Source organism: Cataglyphis hispanica, chromosome 15 (genome assembly GCF_021464435.1).
Source record: "Cataglyphis hispanica isolate Lineage 1 chromosome 15, ULB_Chis1_1.0, whole genome shotgun sequence".
Taxonomy (NCBI): Eukaryota; Metazoa; Arthropoda; class Insecta; order Hymenoptera; family Formicidae; genus Cataglyphis; species Cataglyphis hispanica.
The window spans coordinates 6429944-6447631 of record NC_065968.1 but is presented as its reverse complement, the minus strand read 5'-3'; the positions used below and the strand labels follow the sequence as shown (position 1 = coordinate 6447631).

General features: G+C 35.2%; 1 protein-coding gene across 2 annotated transcripts; it reads left to right on the top strand.

The window, feature by feature from the left end:
* The first annotated feature begins 116 nt into the window (after nucleotides 1-116).
* On the top strand, nucleotides 117-3282 carry LOC126855084 (COP9 signalosome complex subunit 8). 2 transcript variants are annotated; one of them, XM_050602449.1, is made up of 4 exons: nucleotides 117-285; nucleotides 455-525; nucleotides 1431-1609; nucleotides 2295-3282. In XM_050602449.1, the coding sequence occupies exons 1-4, from the start codon at nucleotides 220-222 to the stop codon at nucleotides 2552-2554; spliced, it is 576 nt and encodes a 191-aa protein (XP_050458406.1). In that variant the 5' UTR covers nucleotides 117-219; the 3' UTR covers nucleotides 2555-3282. The 2 variants fall into 2 exon arrangements, with proteins under 2 accessions (XP_050458406.1, XP_050458407.1); XM_050602450.1 differs by having other exon boundaries at nucleotides 139-285; nucleotides 438-525.
* The last annotated feature ends 14406 nt before the right edge of the window (nucleotides 3283-17688 follow it).

Sequence of the window (17688 nt, the reverse complement as noted above, 5' to 3'; positions counted from 1 at the left end):
TAATCGATAAAGAGGATATTTGCGGATAAATAAATTTGTCGATAAAGAGACGTAATCTGCAATATCGACGTTACTGCACTCAACTTCGTATATCAGCTGTTTCACTTTGTATCCATCTTATGTTGTGTTCGCGGTATCGTGTTTGGTAATTTTTATGTCAGCGCATTTTTGCGATTTTGTGTCATTATCATCATCGAAATAGTAGACAAAACTATCGTCATGGTGCCCTATTGTACGGCCGAACTCAACACATTGATGAACGAACTAGAAATGAGCGAATTGGAGGTGAGTTTCAAAACTGTACCAAAAGAGCGCTTTGTAGGTTATGGCGCCGATTTATATTCAATCTTCTTACGTGCTTACATTTAATGACAAATCACATTTTGGCTGGAATGTTGTTCCATAATTGAAAAGATGAGCGTGGAAAATAATTTCAGTGAATCACTCGTTTCAGCCCACGACTGGAGTTTTAACTGCACAAGCTTACATGCGATTGCTGGCTGTCTATCTCCATCAGAATGATCTGTGAGTAGAGAAAGGCACACACATTCAAATCATTACTCACAAAGAATATTGTATGTTTTGTTTTTGGTTATCTCGACAATTTTTTCTATTGTTGTCTTGTTAATAATAAAATTAGACAGGATATGCAATTTATATGCACGGATTAGCATATTATAGCAGATTGATATCCAATCTATATTTTAGATATGTGAGGTTCTTTCACATTGCAATATTGAAGAAATACATTATATAATTTAATGAGATACAAAACAATAGTAAAATAATAGTAAAGCATATTTTTGAATTTGTATATTATATTAGATTGACAGGTTGATTAAACCTCTGATTGGATTGACTATATCATTATCACTAAATATTTGATCACAAAATAATTACTAAACTATTTCTTTATAGTATGTTTCTTATTTTTTGACATACTTTTAGTAGCTTTTGCTTTCTGTTTGCATCTCATGTTTTTGAGATGCTTTATTTTATAAAATGACTATTTCTTTATATCGTATTCATATCTATATCTGTCTGCTAATAAACCAATAAAAATATTCTTTTATTTAGTATTGTATTGAAGATCTTAAGATTCATTAGATCTATCTATGGTGACACCGTTTGTTGTCTCTTTGCATTGTGCTTTTTATAAACCTTTATGATCTATTGGTCCAAAGTTGCAAGGTATTTTGTTCCTCCTCTGGTGCTAATATAAAACTTGTGTCACATAAAGAAATATTTTGAGTTGATAGCATGAACATTGCATAGAATATTTTATAAAGCCACATGAAGTGATCTGCTAAAATCGGTATTTTATTTTTGCACGGTGTATCACGTATGAAATGCCGAAGAGAGCGCGCCAGGCCTGTTTATCCATCGACCTGTGATTTTGTTTATTTGAATGAAACGACTGACACTCACAGATGTAACGCGAAGTACCTCTGGCAGCGAATTCCCTCGGATATGAAAGCCGCTCATGAGGATCTTAGGCGAATATGGATTGTAGGACAACGCATGTGGCAACGCAATTGGCCCGCGGTGCATGCGGCTCTCAATGTAGAATGGAGCGAAGATGTCAAGGATATTATGACAGCTCTAAAAGGTAAGTTAATATAGAACAATATAGAATTAATAAAATAATGAAATTTTCTTTATGTTCTTTTAATAAAATAGTAATTAGAATTAAATAATGATAATTGGTGTGAAATTAATAAATTATTTCTTACTTGTATACTATTTGAGTTAGAACTTTTGATGTTAAACATAATATTGTCAGAGAGAAGAAGAAGTATAATGATGAGAAGAAGTATACTCTTCACGATTATTTATCGAGAAATTATCCATTACAATAATAATAATCCAAAATTGTTAAAAGTATTAATCGGAATTTATTATCTTCTAAATAATTTAAATTCTAAATCTCTTATTGCAGTTAGTAAGTATATATTAAAAAAAAACATTTGATATTTTAATACGATATAAATTTGATATCGTCACATCTCTTTTCGCGTCATGAGCATCTAAGTACGATGAGTTGTTTTTTCCTTATTTAGTGCTCTACATCTGTGGAAGCAAAGACTAAATATGTACCTTATTATAATTAACGACAATAAATTGTTATTAAACCCACCGTTTATAATTACCACTTACAACGCTTATCGATAATTGATTAGTCGAGCGGAATCTGCACAGCCAATGGAATTCAAATTCAAATTATTTAAATTTCTTGTTCTTTGTTAAACAAGAGGATTTCTTCGGAATCCCCGATTCACCCCCGATTTTTGCAGATCACGTTCGAGAACGAGTGATGAGGCTGATATCGAAGGCATACTCCTCGTTGAACTTGACGACCATGGCAACGATGAGCGGGATGTCGTTAGACGAGGCGCGACAAGCTGCTATTGACAGGGGTTGGAGCGTCGACGGTACCATAGTGCAACCGTGCAAACAGATCGACGAGGAACAATACATTCCGTCGGACAAAATCTGTCTGACGGAGGAGCAGCTAGAGAAACTCACTCAATTTGTGTCCTTCTTGGAAAATTGAGGGATCTTTATCAATATTTCTCCGATCCCAACTCGTGTGGACCCGAATCACCGCGTGATCTCGATGACGGACTCGAACCTCCTTTCGCAATCTCGCCTCGTAACTCTATTATATAAAGGAGGAAGTGCGCGCCAAAGGTAACATCATCGATGTTCGTGCTCGTAAAATAAGCATACCTTACGATAGACAGAGAGGGAGAGGGATTAGTGACAGAGATAGAGACAGAAAGCAGCTGCCCACGCGATTTGTCCGTTCAATCGGAAGAATAATTCAATGAAGCTCCTCGCAAGCGTGGAATCAACAACTATATTAATCGATAATCAGCTGTGCGTGCGCGAGAGGGCGGACTGGCATTTGCAGAACGGTATTCTCCAGCAGGAGCCTCTTTTCCTCTCCCTCATCTCTTCTTCCCTGCCATCCTCTTAACTCGCCTACCCGATGTGGATCCCCTGAAAATATACATCGTTCGCATCGCTGTAATTATCAAAGTGGATCACCGCAGTAAGAATCGGGCAGGTAGCCGTTAACGTTCCTCACGACGACGACGACGACGACGACGACGTGCCTCTATCTAGCTTAAACGCGTGTGTGGCGCGCAAATTATCTCACGCGTGATTCTTCGTGATATCTTCGAATCGAAAAGAAGAAACAGAAGGAGAAAAAAAAGACTAGAACTGTTTCAAACGGCGTACTTTGCTAGATTTTGATAAAGTGTGTTATAGCAACAAGTGAGTGTTTTTATATTTGTTTTTCTTTTTCACTAAATCTTCAATTTTTTTCTATTCGTTTATTATCCTCACAATATTTCCTCTGATATCATATATATGCGTTTCTAATATTTATTACAGCAAAAATACACACATTTTGAGACATTTTACGATCTCGCAATTAATCTCCATTTAATTGTTATTCTCTTTCATTAAAAAAAAATAAATCAATTTATATATATTAAAAATAAGTTTCGACAATTTGTTCACGAATTATAACATTAAAAAATAATTATGTAATATTTAATTAATTAATTGTATAATACTTAATTAAATATAATAATATTTAATTATATAATATTTAGTTAATATGTATTGAATTTTTGTAGAAATAACTTTTACTCAAATCTTGATTAATTTAAATTTTAGCTTAATCGATTTTTCATAGAGTTCCCTTAGATTTAGAATTAAAAGAAAATAAAGGATTATTAAAAGTACGACTAAAATTAATTAACGTTTTGATGAAATCGGTTTAAATCATCGGCAAACGATCAGTCATTAATTTTTATTTCACGCGTAACTTCAGAAATTCGCGGTTAAATTCGCGCGGGACATTCGATATCTCAATTCACGCGGGGAATTCGATATCTCGAACGGCGCGAACGTCACCGCAGTTGGCGCGCTAAAGCCGAGCGACAAGATTCGCGCGCTCGCGGGAGTTATCCAGAATGGGTGAGTTGCATCACGCAAATTACGAATTCTCATTCGGAAAAATCGGCCCGGGTGTGCGGACAGATCTACGGACGAGGTGAGTACATAACTACACGTACCGGGGAGCGACGCAATAATCCTCTACGAAATCGATTCCTCGCACCGGGTCGATCGGCATTGTTGTGCCGCCAATTACGCAATTTCGCGGATATTCTCAACGAAACCTAGGGCAGGTAGCTCGCGGTCTCTCGTCGGTACCGATACTTCGATACTCTTTTTCCTTTTTTTAGGCCCCACCACCATTCTAGAAAGTTGTTGCACCAGTATCGCTAGTTTTATACGCGCGCGAGAACACGCGTCTCGCCTACATCTCTCTACAAAGTGTTGAAAAGCTACATGCACGTTGTCGGGAATCGAGAGATGGTCGGGGCATATTCTTGTAGCGAATTCTATTACGAATTTATGTATATACAACAACATATATATGCGCATATGTTTATTAAAAGCTAATAATAATGATTGAAATGTTAATACGGGATTCCTGTTTGAAGCACAAACACACGCACATACATGTATGCTATATTTAAATCATTTTAATCTGTGTCCTTGAGAGTCATTTTGACCAAAATTTTTGAAATTTATAAATTTGAATGCGATTAATCTCAGATAATTTTTCTGCATTTTTATTAAGGAGCAATAAATTTTTTAACTACTTGGAATTTAATTAGTTGAGATTTCGTTTCACATTGACTATGCAAACTCAGAAACTATGTCAAGGATAAAATGTGTAAAGAAAGCGCTTCATAAATTTGAAAAAGAGCCTTTTTTTTTATTTATAAACTTTATAAAAAAATTTATAAAAGAATTGAAAGAAATGGTTTCTTTTTTGCTTTATAAGGGAAAAAAAGAGATGATAAATTCTTATCTATTTAACTACATTTCATCTAAACATAATATTCACATGACAACAAGTATATAATTACAAAGATATTTAATATTGAAAATTAAAATATATAATAATTTTTTATTATTATAGGCGAAGAACGTTAAATGAAATTTTTGATAAAGGGAAATTGGCTAAAAGGATCACAAATGAAGTTGATACGTGTACCTTTTCAGCAGCCTCAGTATATAAGCGCACCTTCATCCGATTCTCACACCTGTGGTCTCGACTTCGAACAAGCGTTCAAGAAACGTGAGAATCGCCACGGAAATCTACCGCGTTCGTTTCTGCTCGCGAACGATTGTTTCGATCTCCGCGGTTCACGGCGCGATGCATTATTCGATCCGACCGCGCATGGATCGCGGATATTTCGTGAGGAATATGCATGCTAACGAGAGAAGTTGAAACACTCTCGTCGTCGCTCCTTGGATTGCTTCTATTATGCGGGATAAAATGCATATCATACTATGTACACTCCAGAGTCACGGAGGTGAAAGCCTTTGTAGCGCTGCCTCTTTTCTGTAGAATCGATTAAAATATGTATGTTTTTATCGAATACTTTTTGTCAGATTTTTTAAGCTGAGTCTATAGAAAGCGAATGAAAAATTACGAATAAATATCAGTGAACACTAGTGAAGGAACTTTAATTAAATAAATTTATAAAAAAATTATTTTACATAAAAAAGTTTTTTATAAAAAACACTGTTCTATTAAAATAATAAAAAAATTAATGATTAATGTCTTTTCGCGCTTGTTTGCTGACGTTTATGGTCGTTCATGCTCACTTACTTGGTCTTTAAATAAAAACAAATCTTATTTATATAAAACATGAGAAATATTAAATAATATTGTGTGCCACAATATATATATATATATATATGATTTGTTTGATATACATCAATTTTTTGCAACAAAACAATATTGAATGTAACAAATATATAAATATGTATTATGTGTAATTTCTAATACGTACGGAAAATAATTATGACTTTAATACTTGATTGTGCAAATATAATATTAATATTTGATTGCATAATTAAAAATAATCATTATCGCGATATGTAATAATATTTGAGAAAGTTAATTATTAATTGTTATATTGAATGTAAAAATCTTTTTTTTTTTTTATTTTTTAAATGATGCTATATTTATCACAGATTGATCGACGATTTTATCTAGATATTATTTCTATCAGAACATATTGAGAATTACTCACATATATTACATATTTAATTTTACACATTTAATATTACACATTTAATATTACACATTTAATTATTGAAAAATTTATATTAATATATTTTTTATCTTTTACAATTTTACAGATTTTATTACGAGATTAAAATTAAAATCCAATTAGATGGATTCTTCTCATATTTCACCTAATTTTGCAGATTTAATTATAGGCAATAACCAAATTTTAAAAATTTTTACACGAATAATTTTCCATAATTCACCTATCTCGATATTGCGCATAAGATTTCTTAATCCAAGACTCCTCTTTGCGCCAAGCGCATCCAGGAAGTCGTTAAAACACGATCGACCGATATATACCGGTTGAATCATCTTAACATAAGCTAATTTTCGCCCGTTAATTCTGACGTGTGAGAATGCTCGTAGAAAAGCGTCCAACATCGAACATGCGGAAAAGGAAGGCAATGTTCCCACGCGTTCTCGTACATATGTACAACGAAGCCTATTCTAGACGCGCTGTTCCGTATCGGGAATATATCGGCTCCAATAATAATCGGTAACGAAAAAGTCGCTCTCGCGAGATCAGCGGGGGGTTGCAAACGGCCCCGGGATGTGGCCCCAGACAAGGCTCCGTCAATGATGGGGTCCGACCCCCAGACCCGTTGTATCTGTACTTGTACGCGAGCAGAACACGGGACTCTCGTTTCCACGAGCTCCTCTCGCGCGCCTTTTCAACACCGTTCCTCGAATAATGCAGATTCATCCAGCGAGATGATTGCATCGCGATATCGCACCGTGCCGGCCGATACTCCTTTTTTTTTTTATTTATTATTATTCTATGCCGAGGCGTTGCGGTGGGCGACGAGGGGAGAGAGAACGATCACGAACCACGCGTTCTTCGGGACGTTACCTGGTGGTGGATACCTCGTGTTCGCGCCTCGCTCGCGGGTTGTCGAACATTTCGCGGCTCTCTATCGGTCTTCGTTGACCTTTCGATGAAGCCACGCTCGCGTGAAGTTCGGGGGACTTTGTTTTGACCGCACCGGTTGATTGATTTGTATTCTCGATTTAGTGAAATAACAAAAAACAGATGTCTCTTATAATAGCATACGCAATGATGTCATAATTCTAAGATCATTAATTGTCACGCACATCCACAAATCCAGGTATTCCAAGGCTGTTGAAAAAATTTCTCATTATTGGACACATAATTAATACAAGTCAAGATAAAATTAATGTAGAATTAAGTATGACAATCTGAGCTATATTAAAGTATTAAGTCTAATATGTGCATGTGAGAAAACATAAAGAAAAATATGTTCAAATTTTTTTTTTTTTTTTTCAAAAAAACCATACATACTGAAGAAATATAAAAAAAATTATAAGTAATTACTTTGATATTTTGTGAAAAAGATGTACGTTTGGAACGTAATATACAGCTTTTATACTGAATTTCTTCGACGTGGAGAATGAAATTGCAACCTCGGTGATTGACGAGAATGTAATTTATTTGCCCTGCGGCGATGTAATCGAAGTAACTATCAAGCAGCGAAAGAACATACTGATTTGAAGTCTTCGTCATGAGTCGTCGCGAATACAGACATTAGCGGGTGGATCTTCTTGCATCCGTTCGATCGTCCATCATCGATAATTTCGTGGCATGTAATATGGTAAACAACCCTATTTCAACAATTGTACATTCTCGTCATTCGGAATATTTAAATACAAAAGCGGATTCAATCTATTCTAAAAAAATTACAAAGATAATAAGTTAGTCAAACGTAATAAGATTCAGAAGATTATTAAAAATATAGAATTATAAAATAAAAAAGAAAATTGTTTGAAAAAATTACATTAAAAAAAGATTAAAATCTAATTATAAATAGTATATCAACTATATTAATAATAAAAAAGGAGGTATAAAGGTAAATTAAATTTATTTTTAACACTTTAATATAGCTCGAAGTATCATATTTAATTTTACGTTAATTATATGTCCAACATTGAGAAATTTTTTTCGAATGGAGTACTTAAATAGCGCATCTTTTCTAGTAAGGGCTTTCCTTGTACGAGACAAAATTTATACTATCAACCCCGAATTCGGAAGTCTTATTAGACGATTCTCCAGACCTCAAGTGATTATCTCGGTGCAACGCGACGCGGAATATTAACGAAGACAAGCGAGCATCGTTTGCAACATTAAACGAAGCGAAGGTGAGAGGCGAGAGGGAAGAGAGCCAAGCCGGGTTACCTCAGCTGACCTCCCCTCGTAAGAGTACGCGCCGGTGACTCGCGTCTTCTTTCCCGAGCTCGCTCGCGCGCTCGCTTGCGGTGACCTTTGCGCGTCGCGAAAAACGCCGATGCTCTCCGCGCGAGCGAGCGGCACGAATCGAACGAACGCGTGATTTCGTAAGTCCCCATCGCGCACACGGCTGCGGCGGAAGAGCCGTCGGGGTGAGACGTCGAGGACGAGGAGTGGATGATGATAATGATGAAGAGAAGACGAAGTGGAAGGCCGCGGCGAGCCTTCGCGACGAGGATTTCCCTTCGCCAGCTTGCCGTTCCCCCTCATCCTCCTCCTCCTCCTCCTCTTCGTCGGATGATCCCTCGGGTCGATGCCAGGGGTGCGAATGAATTTCATGGGGCGCATTTTCGAGAATTAAAGGCGATGGTGTTTGCGACGGCGGTTTGTTTGACACGTGCGGAGAAAAGGGCGCCCAGGTTTCAGAGTGACCTTTTCTTCTTGATACCATTACTGGGTATTTTTATCGCGCGGGACGCTACTTGCACTTGCCTCTAAATGATGTGATCGATAAGAATCTACGTCGCATTATCCGCGCGCGACGCGGATTTTTCAGCTAATCGGAGAACGCGAGCGTGGTCCGGGGAGTCGCGGCGCAACGCCGAGGCGTCCAATCACGGCGTGTTTATCGTCGGTCGCGTTTTAGATTTGCAGCTTCGATGAAGATCCTAGCCGTTGGAAGCTAGAAGAAACATTAAGCTGGGGGAGGGGGATTATGTAAGTTATGCAATTTCAGGCATCGCTCGTTCTTTTTTTTTATTCTTACACTTATATCCAATAAGTGTAGGAATAATCTGAACTTTTAATGGAAAAATGCTATAACAGTTAGCTATGTATTAGTATTCTTATTTTATTGATTATCAAATGTGTCTTGAGATTCTGCATGATGGAAAGATTCAAATAGTGTAAACTTCAACTTTAAACAATTCATTTGATAGTTATATACATATATTTCTAAAATCTCCATATGTATATCTATATATCTATACGTCTATATATCTATAGTCTTTTACAAAATCTTTACAAAGTTATTTTAGATGCAAGATTAGATAAAATTTTAATCAAAATTAAGTACATAACCGTTTACCTTACATGGTAAAATTAAAAATTAATTCAAATTTTGTGGAATAAAAAATAACGATATCTTTAATGTTTCCTCGCGAGAATTAGACGACTTCCTTATTATTCGCAAGTGTAGATGCAGGTTGCAACGTGCGGTCTGCGGTTCTACCTGCCAAGACAGTAAGGAGACTTTCCGTCTCTACTGACAATCGAAAGCGTGTATGGGGGAGTTCGAGCCCGAGACGAATCGATGATCCCCTCGTTGCTCGATCGCGCATACGTTCCGCGTGCACGGGATGCAATTGTGCAAAGGTAACGATCGGTTTTCTTTTCTCCGATGGCATGCCGTGCTCACAGAGAAGGCGCATTCTGAGCGCACCCACCAGAGTACCATCGACCAGCATCGGCTAGCTCGAACGGGGACAAAGCCGTGATCTACAGGGTGTCCCACCACTGTGTACCGGATGTGCTTTCAGTTACAAGTAAAAAAAAAAAAAAACTGGCACTTTGTATCTTTGTCTACCGACAATACATTACATAATTAAAATCTTGATAGGCGTTAACAAGCTTTAAATAATTAAATTATATATGGGTGGCAAAGCCTTATTTTTTACTAACTGTAATTAAATTGACTAAATTGAATGATAAGATGTGGATGCACTTTAAAAAACTTTGACTAATTAAATATTCGGGATTTTGTAAATGGAAAATGGAATCTTTCTTTCTCTCTCCTTTTTTTTGGCATCAGTTAATCGCGCGATTAAATTATTACAAAAATTTAAATCGAAAAATATTTAACATTCAAAATTAAAACTCTATTATGATATCATGACATCGCAATTTATTGCGAAATGTGTGATCGAAAGGACACCCTATATAAATCTACGGTAATACTATGCCGGGTGAGATCGCTATTGCCGTCGCAGGAGAGAGAACAAGGATGATCGCGATAAAGAAACAATCGAACTGCGTCCCGCCCACGGATCCGCCAACATTCAATTGTATCTTCTATCCTTCGACCTGCCGTTGTCCCTCTATTCTCTATGTCCTCTCGCTCCCCTTCTCTAATCGAACGTTTCGTAGCATTCCGAGCGGTGTAACATCTGCGTAACACTCGTCATCGGAGACGAGATGAGTCGATCGATGTTTGCCTCGAAAGAGATTCTTCGAGTCAAACGTCCTAATTTGATGCTTCAACTCGTCGGTTCGATTGCAAAACTTAAGGGCAGATAGAATAGCATAGAGAAAATATGAATGTTGATCATTTACAATTGTCCAAGTTCGCATTAATTTTAAAATATAAAGATTGAGAGTTTTGAATGAGAGAAATTTTATTGCAAAAAAATAATAGATAAATCATTGTAATTGTAATGAAGAGCAGATATAAAAATACTTTAGTAAATTATTTATGATTCTAACTATTGTAATGAAATTTTTAGCAACATTTTTAGCTTATATATCGATAGATTATCTGATTATCTACATTATTTATTTTATTCGAATATTTTAATAAATAGCTCGAGCTCGATGTAATCGTAGCAAGTATAGATCATAGAAATTTTGCGGCCATTTAATGGCTTTTCTGAGCAAACAATAAGAGAAGTACGAGCAAATTATGCATCGAGTTGCATAACGTGATGGCAAAAAAATATTTTGCATTCTTGCAAAAGAGACCGCGTTCTTTCGATCCTGAGAACGTGATAGCAATATATTCTCGACGCACCCCGAAACTGAATGCCCATAATATCACTTTTCCCGCGCTTTTGATGCACTTCTCGAGAATACTTTCGCGATAACAATAACGATCGATTATCGAGAGGTACGAGTTTAGTCGTAAAAACATCTTGATCCTCTGCGGAAACAAAACATTTTTCTTTGAAAAAAAAATCTTTAAGAGAAGATGCAGTGATTCCTTTGATTAAAGATTATTAAACAAAACAAATCTTTCATGCTTTCATTTATCATATATACAACTGTTTAAAAAAAATATATTTGATTTATTATATTTTAAAATATATGAAAATTTTTAAATATAGTCAACTCTTTTATTCATTCTTAATTGTTTAAATTTAAAAAAAAAACGAACAATTTGATATACCACTTTGAAGTTCTGCACTTTGCTATGGAGAATTAACGGTACGCGATGTTTAAAAGAAAACGGCGGATCCGCTATATCGCGTCCTTTGTTCCTAATCACGAAGTAAGGAAGTTCGTCCGGAACGTGCAGGCAAAGTCGCCCTTCTTTCTCCACGATTCTTTTCTTTCCTGCACAGCATTTATCACGCAAAATTAGTGCCCGTTGCAAAAATAAACACGATTAAGCTCTCTTCTCAGGTCACGATTACTGACCCGATAAAATCACGTTCGTATTGTTCGTAATGATGTCCACAACATGACCATCCAGAAGCAAAGCGGGAAAACTCTTCCTTCGGAAATTCTCGCTACTACGCGGATTCTTTGCTTTTTCCACATAGCATTCTCGCATTCCCTTAAATAGAATTATCTGAAACTTCTGAGATTTTGCAATTGCTTGGAAAAGAAAAGAATAATTGAATTACAAACAAACTTTGAAACCTATTTGTATATACGAATTTCGTACCAACGCAAATTTAAAATTATGTTTTATGATAATCTACTCTGGAAGAATAAATTTATTGTTTTCTGAAAGTTTTCTAAAATAAAATTATTAAAAATACATGAGAAATGTAATAACGACTATTCCCGATTGTAACAATTACATAAAAGAAGATCTAAAAGTACAAAATATTTTTCACAGAAATTTAATGCGAATATAATTGACCGATCGAATAAAATTTAATCTTCGTAATGTATCATAATTTAAACAAGTTACTAAATAATAGCTAATAGATAACTCTCTTTTTAATTAAATCTATTATAAATCTACGAGAACATAACTATACTTATTTCAAAAATTTATCAAATATTATTAGTAACCTATATACATTATATGAAGTTTTTTTAATTAGTTTACAAGCGAATTATTTTCTATGATTTATAATTGCTTTCTGCGTAAATATATCTGTGTAATGAAATTTTTAAAATTGTTTCCAATAAATTGCATTTACACTCATAAATATGTAAATGTTCACGTAATATAATAAAATAATATTTGTATAATAAGATAATAAAATAATATTTGTATAATAAGATAATAAAATAATATTTGAATCATCCTAAATAATAAATAGATAGAAAATATATATTTTCTTTCCTTAGGTATTTGCTATTTTATTTAGAAGACAACAAAAAATTTTTAATTCTTTACAAATTAATTAATTTTTTTCAGGATTTAAAAAATTTCTTCTTTATTAATAAGTAATATTAATATTCCATATTAATAAGTAATTAACAATATGAAACTTTAGCTCGAACTAATTACGAAAAATTTTCAATATTACAAAATGATCAAACAAATAATACCACGCTGATTTTCATTAAGATATCTTACGAATTTTCATCATTCTATCTCTTGAAAAGAAATCCGAGCGCGAAATTCCTGTCGCGAAAAAACATGATACGTTTGCACGAGCTTTTCCGTGATAGCCTTTCTTAGACAGCCCCACCTTCGTGCTTCGATGGCACGGCAAGGTGGTTGCATGCGCGCGACTTCTGGGATTTCGCAAGCGCTCGACGGCACTCTCCGAGACCGGGGATAAATAGAAACACCTGGGAAGACACAGATGAGATCAAGAGAGAAAAAGAGAGAGAGAGAATATTTTTGCCCGGAGAGGGTCGACGAAGCTCCGCAACGACCCGAGCATAGAGGCTCAGTTGATAGAGCAGAGATGCGAAGGAGACTGTTCGCGAGTGGGAAAAGAGACAAAGAGAGAGAACGGAGAATATGGGATCACCTAGGGTTAGAGTTCGCGATGCTGCGCCCACGTATCCATTGTCTCCGCTTTCGTGCGCCGCTCCGGGAAAAAGGACGCGATTTGCCTACGGTGTACAGAGCCCGCCGACCCTTTCTCGCCCGCGGGATGCACCGTTTCCTTGAGCGAGAGAGAAAGGCGCGACGACCAATAAAGATACATACACACGCATACACACACACACACACACACACACACACACACACACACACACACACACACACACACACACACACACACACACACACACACACACATATATATATATATATATTGACGATAACACATTATAAGATATATTCCTCGACAAACTTGCAACTATCTTTGTCTTTTTATTAATAATTAATTCAACCGAAAACAGAACTATTTAATGTTAAAGATTATGGATCGACGCATTAAAGCTTCAAGATTGTTAATAGATAATAAAATTATTTTTCAAATTAATTTGATCTTTAATAATCATGTTTTAAAATAAAAATTAAGTTATTTTTTTTAATACGTGCTGTAGATCGCTAATGAAGCTATTTGCAATCATACATTGTTTCAGATATTTTTTCCTGTTTTCAAAATATTTTATATTCATTACATTACAGTATATTCGTCCGAATGATTTTATATTAATCTATTAACAAATGATAAAGCTCGGCATAAATTATCTTCAAAAACGATATTGTGAGGATCACTGTTTTTTCGCGCGCGTGATATATTGGATGGAGTATGTTTTTTTATCTTTTTTTTTTTAATGGATATATGTTGTCGGAGCCAACGATACGAAATGCGTTCTAATCTCGTTAGGATGAATGACGTCAGGCCCCATCCTCTCGCGTCTTTCCAATTTGTGGACCCAGGGACGATTAGACATCATCTATCGATGACTTTTTTGTTGCGAAACGAAGCGAGAACATCGATCGTTTCTTCTAACGTTGTAGCCAGTGTCACCAATATGCGCGCGATTCATCTATCAAATCTCGAAGAACGCATCACTTACGCTTTTTACGTGATTTTGATATTGTGCGGTTCTTAATTGCGGTTTCTATCAATCTTATTGGTTGATTCGTATAGAAAGTATAGAGAAAGCTGATATCAAGTAATATCTAACGATCTATCTATTGTATTCTGGAGTAACTGCTTTGTCAGATTGATCGGTTAGAAAAACATTGTTAGATAATACAATTTCTTTGTTAAATGCGGATATTATTCCTGATTCATAGCACAAAGTTGAAAGTTTATGAATATTATTCGTTTTATATACAAGAGAAAAGGCTAAAATTAACGTGACACCTATATATATATATATATATATATATTGTGACATATATGATATATATATATATATATATATATATATATATATATAATTTTTTTTAGGTCTTTATATTACATATTTTTTTTAGATCTTTTATTATATATTACATATATCATATATGATACATATAGTAAAAAAGTTGATTCTGTTATCATTTATTTAATATCTTGTTGACTTATTGCATTACATATCAATAACTTGACATTAGATTGAAACGACCAACGCCATCCGGTATCTTGGCAGTAATCAAAGAAATGTCATGCACCGTTCCAGTGCATAATTCGCTTCAAGGACGTTTTATGCCTTGTCCTCTCTTCCCTTCCGTATAAATTTATCTACCACCCTAAATAAATAAATTGTCAAGGTTTGCGTGTTTAAAAAAACTTGACATTCTGTCGAATACATCGCGAACGATTTTATCGATGTACATTTGTCGCGCGCGTCATCGCGTTTCGTCTCGCGTTATTAACGATGACGACGACGACAATGGATTTCAGATGAATGGAGTGCAATCTGATGACTCCATAGCCGTGTTGTCCGTTTCCGGGTGGCGGCCACCAACGTCGCGCACGACTTCTCTCCCGACGATTCCCACCTACCATAGTCGTAGCGAGGTCGCCTCTAAACGTGTTGCTGCCACTGTTCTTTGACAATCGTTCCGCATTACCGTACTTGTAATTAAACACGATATGCGAATTAATAAATTTTGGATTAGTGAAATGGAGGCAATGACGATCACATATCGAGGTCACATGTCTTTCATGTTACAAGATTTTGGTTCGCAGCATCATAAATTAATAAGAAAATATTGTTGCATTAATCAAATTTTTGAAACTGCACATGTATTCAGAAATATCTTTTACATATGTTCAGTGACATTTATTTAATATTATACCGTAAAAGTAAAAGAATCTAAAAAAATTGTCACATTTATTCCCTATTTTTTCTTTTATTTCGCGTTCAAAGATATTTATTCTACGAACGATAAAGCACGCGCGCTCATTAAAGGACTTTCTACTTCACGGGGGAATGCAATATTTTGAAGAATCATTTGTTTGTGTACGTACCACGCGGAAACTGGTCAATGTCAATAACGATTTACGCGCGTGGGAGAATCTCTCTCTTCAGTATGTCCGGAGTATTGTCGGCGCACTCCATCTCATCGTGTGGTACGCCTATCATCGATGTACTTATGTAAATTTTAAAGAGTTATAGACGTCGAAAGTACACCTCCCCGATGACGTTAGTCCTCGGAAAGAAAGAACCGTTAGGTCTCTCGCGCGAACGATCATGCTCGCCGCCCGTCGACGTTGCGTTCCGCCCTCTCTCGTTGCGCTTAATTCCCGAACGATCTATTGTCTCCTCTCGAGGCACCGCAGCACTAAAGTCACGACTAATCGAGGTCTAATCGCTCGATCGACTTTATTCGCCCAATACTTATTTCGTTATAAGATTCCAAGAAAAAAAAATAAATATTTAGTTAGCAACTTAATAATTAAAATTATATAATATTAATTAGCTATTATTGATAATGATTTGCAAATATTAACAGGGAATATTGCAAAATATTGTAAGCATAATTAAATATTTATAGAAGCTTTGTGAGTTGTACCGGTTTTCGAATAGTTTCGGAATTACGTAAACTATCACTTATTCAGGCGTGAGAATTGCAATATGCTACAATCTTAGCGACTATATAAATTCATATAAACGTCGCAATTACGTAATATCTTAATGTATTTTGTAGTTTCGTTCGCGCGCAACACTTCATCCGCAACTGTGCGTTTCCCTTATCTCCGTGATCGGTTTTGGCGAGTCCGGGCATTGTGTAATTAAAAACAAGGACGGTTGTTTAAGTTGAGAAATTACTGAATTATTCCGAAATTCGTCCTTCCTTGCTCGAATCGTTTCGCGCTCATTTGCATGAACGAAATTCACCGCACCGACGATGCAAATAATTCATCACATAACATCGGCATCATCGTCGACGATAGTAAGCTGCATCAATTCAGTTGTTAATTATCTTGATTTTGTAGTAAAATAATAAATATCGCATTCTAATCGGCTTAAATATTTCTAAAAATAATCATTGGAATAATTAATTTACATATATATCCATAATTAATCTAACTTAATTTCATAGTTATGAAGTGTTCGTAAAATATTAACGAGTTTTAGCGATATAATATTATCATAAATTAGTAATTTAAATTGTAGATAATACTTCAAATATTATTTTATTATATTACGTGAACATTTACATATTTATGAGTGTAAATGCAATTTATTGGAAACAATTTTAAAAATTTCATTACACAGATATATTTACGCAGAAAGCAATTATAAATCATAGAAAATAATTCGCTTGAAAACTAATTTAAAAAACTTCATATAATGTATATAGGTTACTAATAATGTTTGATAAATTTTTGAAATAAGTATAGTTATGTTCTCGTAGATTTATAATAGATTTAATTAAAAAGAGAGTTATCTATTAGCTATTATTTAGTAACTTGTTTAAATTATGATACATTACGAAGATTAAATTTTATTCGATCGGTCAATTATATTCGCATTAAATTTCTGTGAAAAATATTTTGTACTTTTAGATCTTCTTTTATGTAATTGTTATAATCGGGAATAGTCGTTATTACGCAATTATGCATGGTGAAATGATGAGTAGCAGCAGCCGCGTTAACGCGGACAGGTTCATTTCCTTCTCGTTCTCCGACAGCAGAAACACGAATCAATCATCGGCCGAGCTAATCCTTCCTCTTCTTCCACTGACATCCTTCTCCGTTCTAATCACTCTCGCGGCGATCAGCTGCGCTGCGTCTAATTTAATCACGTCTCTTTTCGCTCAGCGAGAGAACTTTAATATTAGCAGTACTCTTGTTGCTCACACATAATAATTAACATAAGCTCTTATGTATTTGAACTATCGTAATCTATAACGCACTCGGGTTCGTAATTTCGATGCAAAATCACAGGAGTGTTAACGAGTTAATGTGTATCCGAA

Coding starts and splice junctions, on each gene's coding strand:
- LOC126855084 (XM_050602449.1), top strand. CDS start 220: ATGGTGCCCTATTGTACGGCCGAACTCAACACATTGATGAACGAACTA. Junction 526..1,430: donor TATCTCCATCAGAATGATCT/GTGAGTAGAGAA, acceptor TGACACTCACAG/ATGTAACGCGAAGTACCTCT. Junction 1,610..2,294: donor TATTATGACAGCTCTAAAAG/GTAAGTTAATAT, acceptor CGATTTTTGCAG/ATCACGTTCGAGAACGAGTG.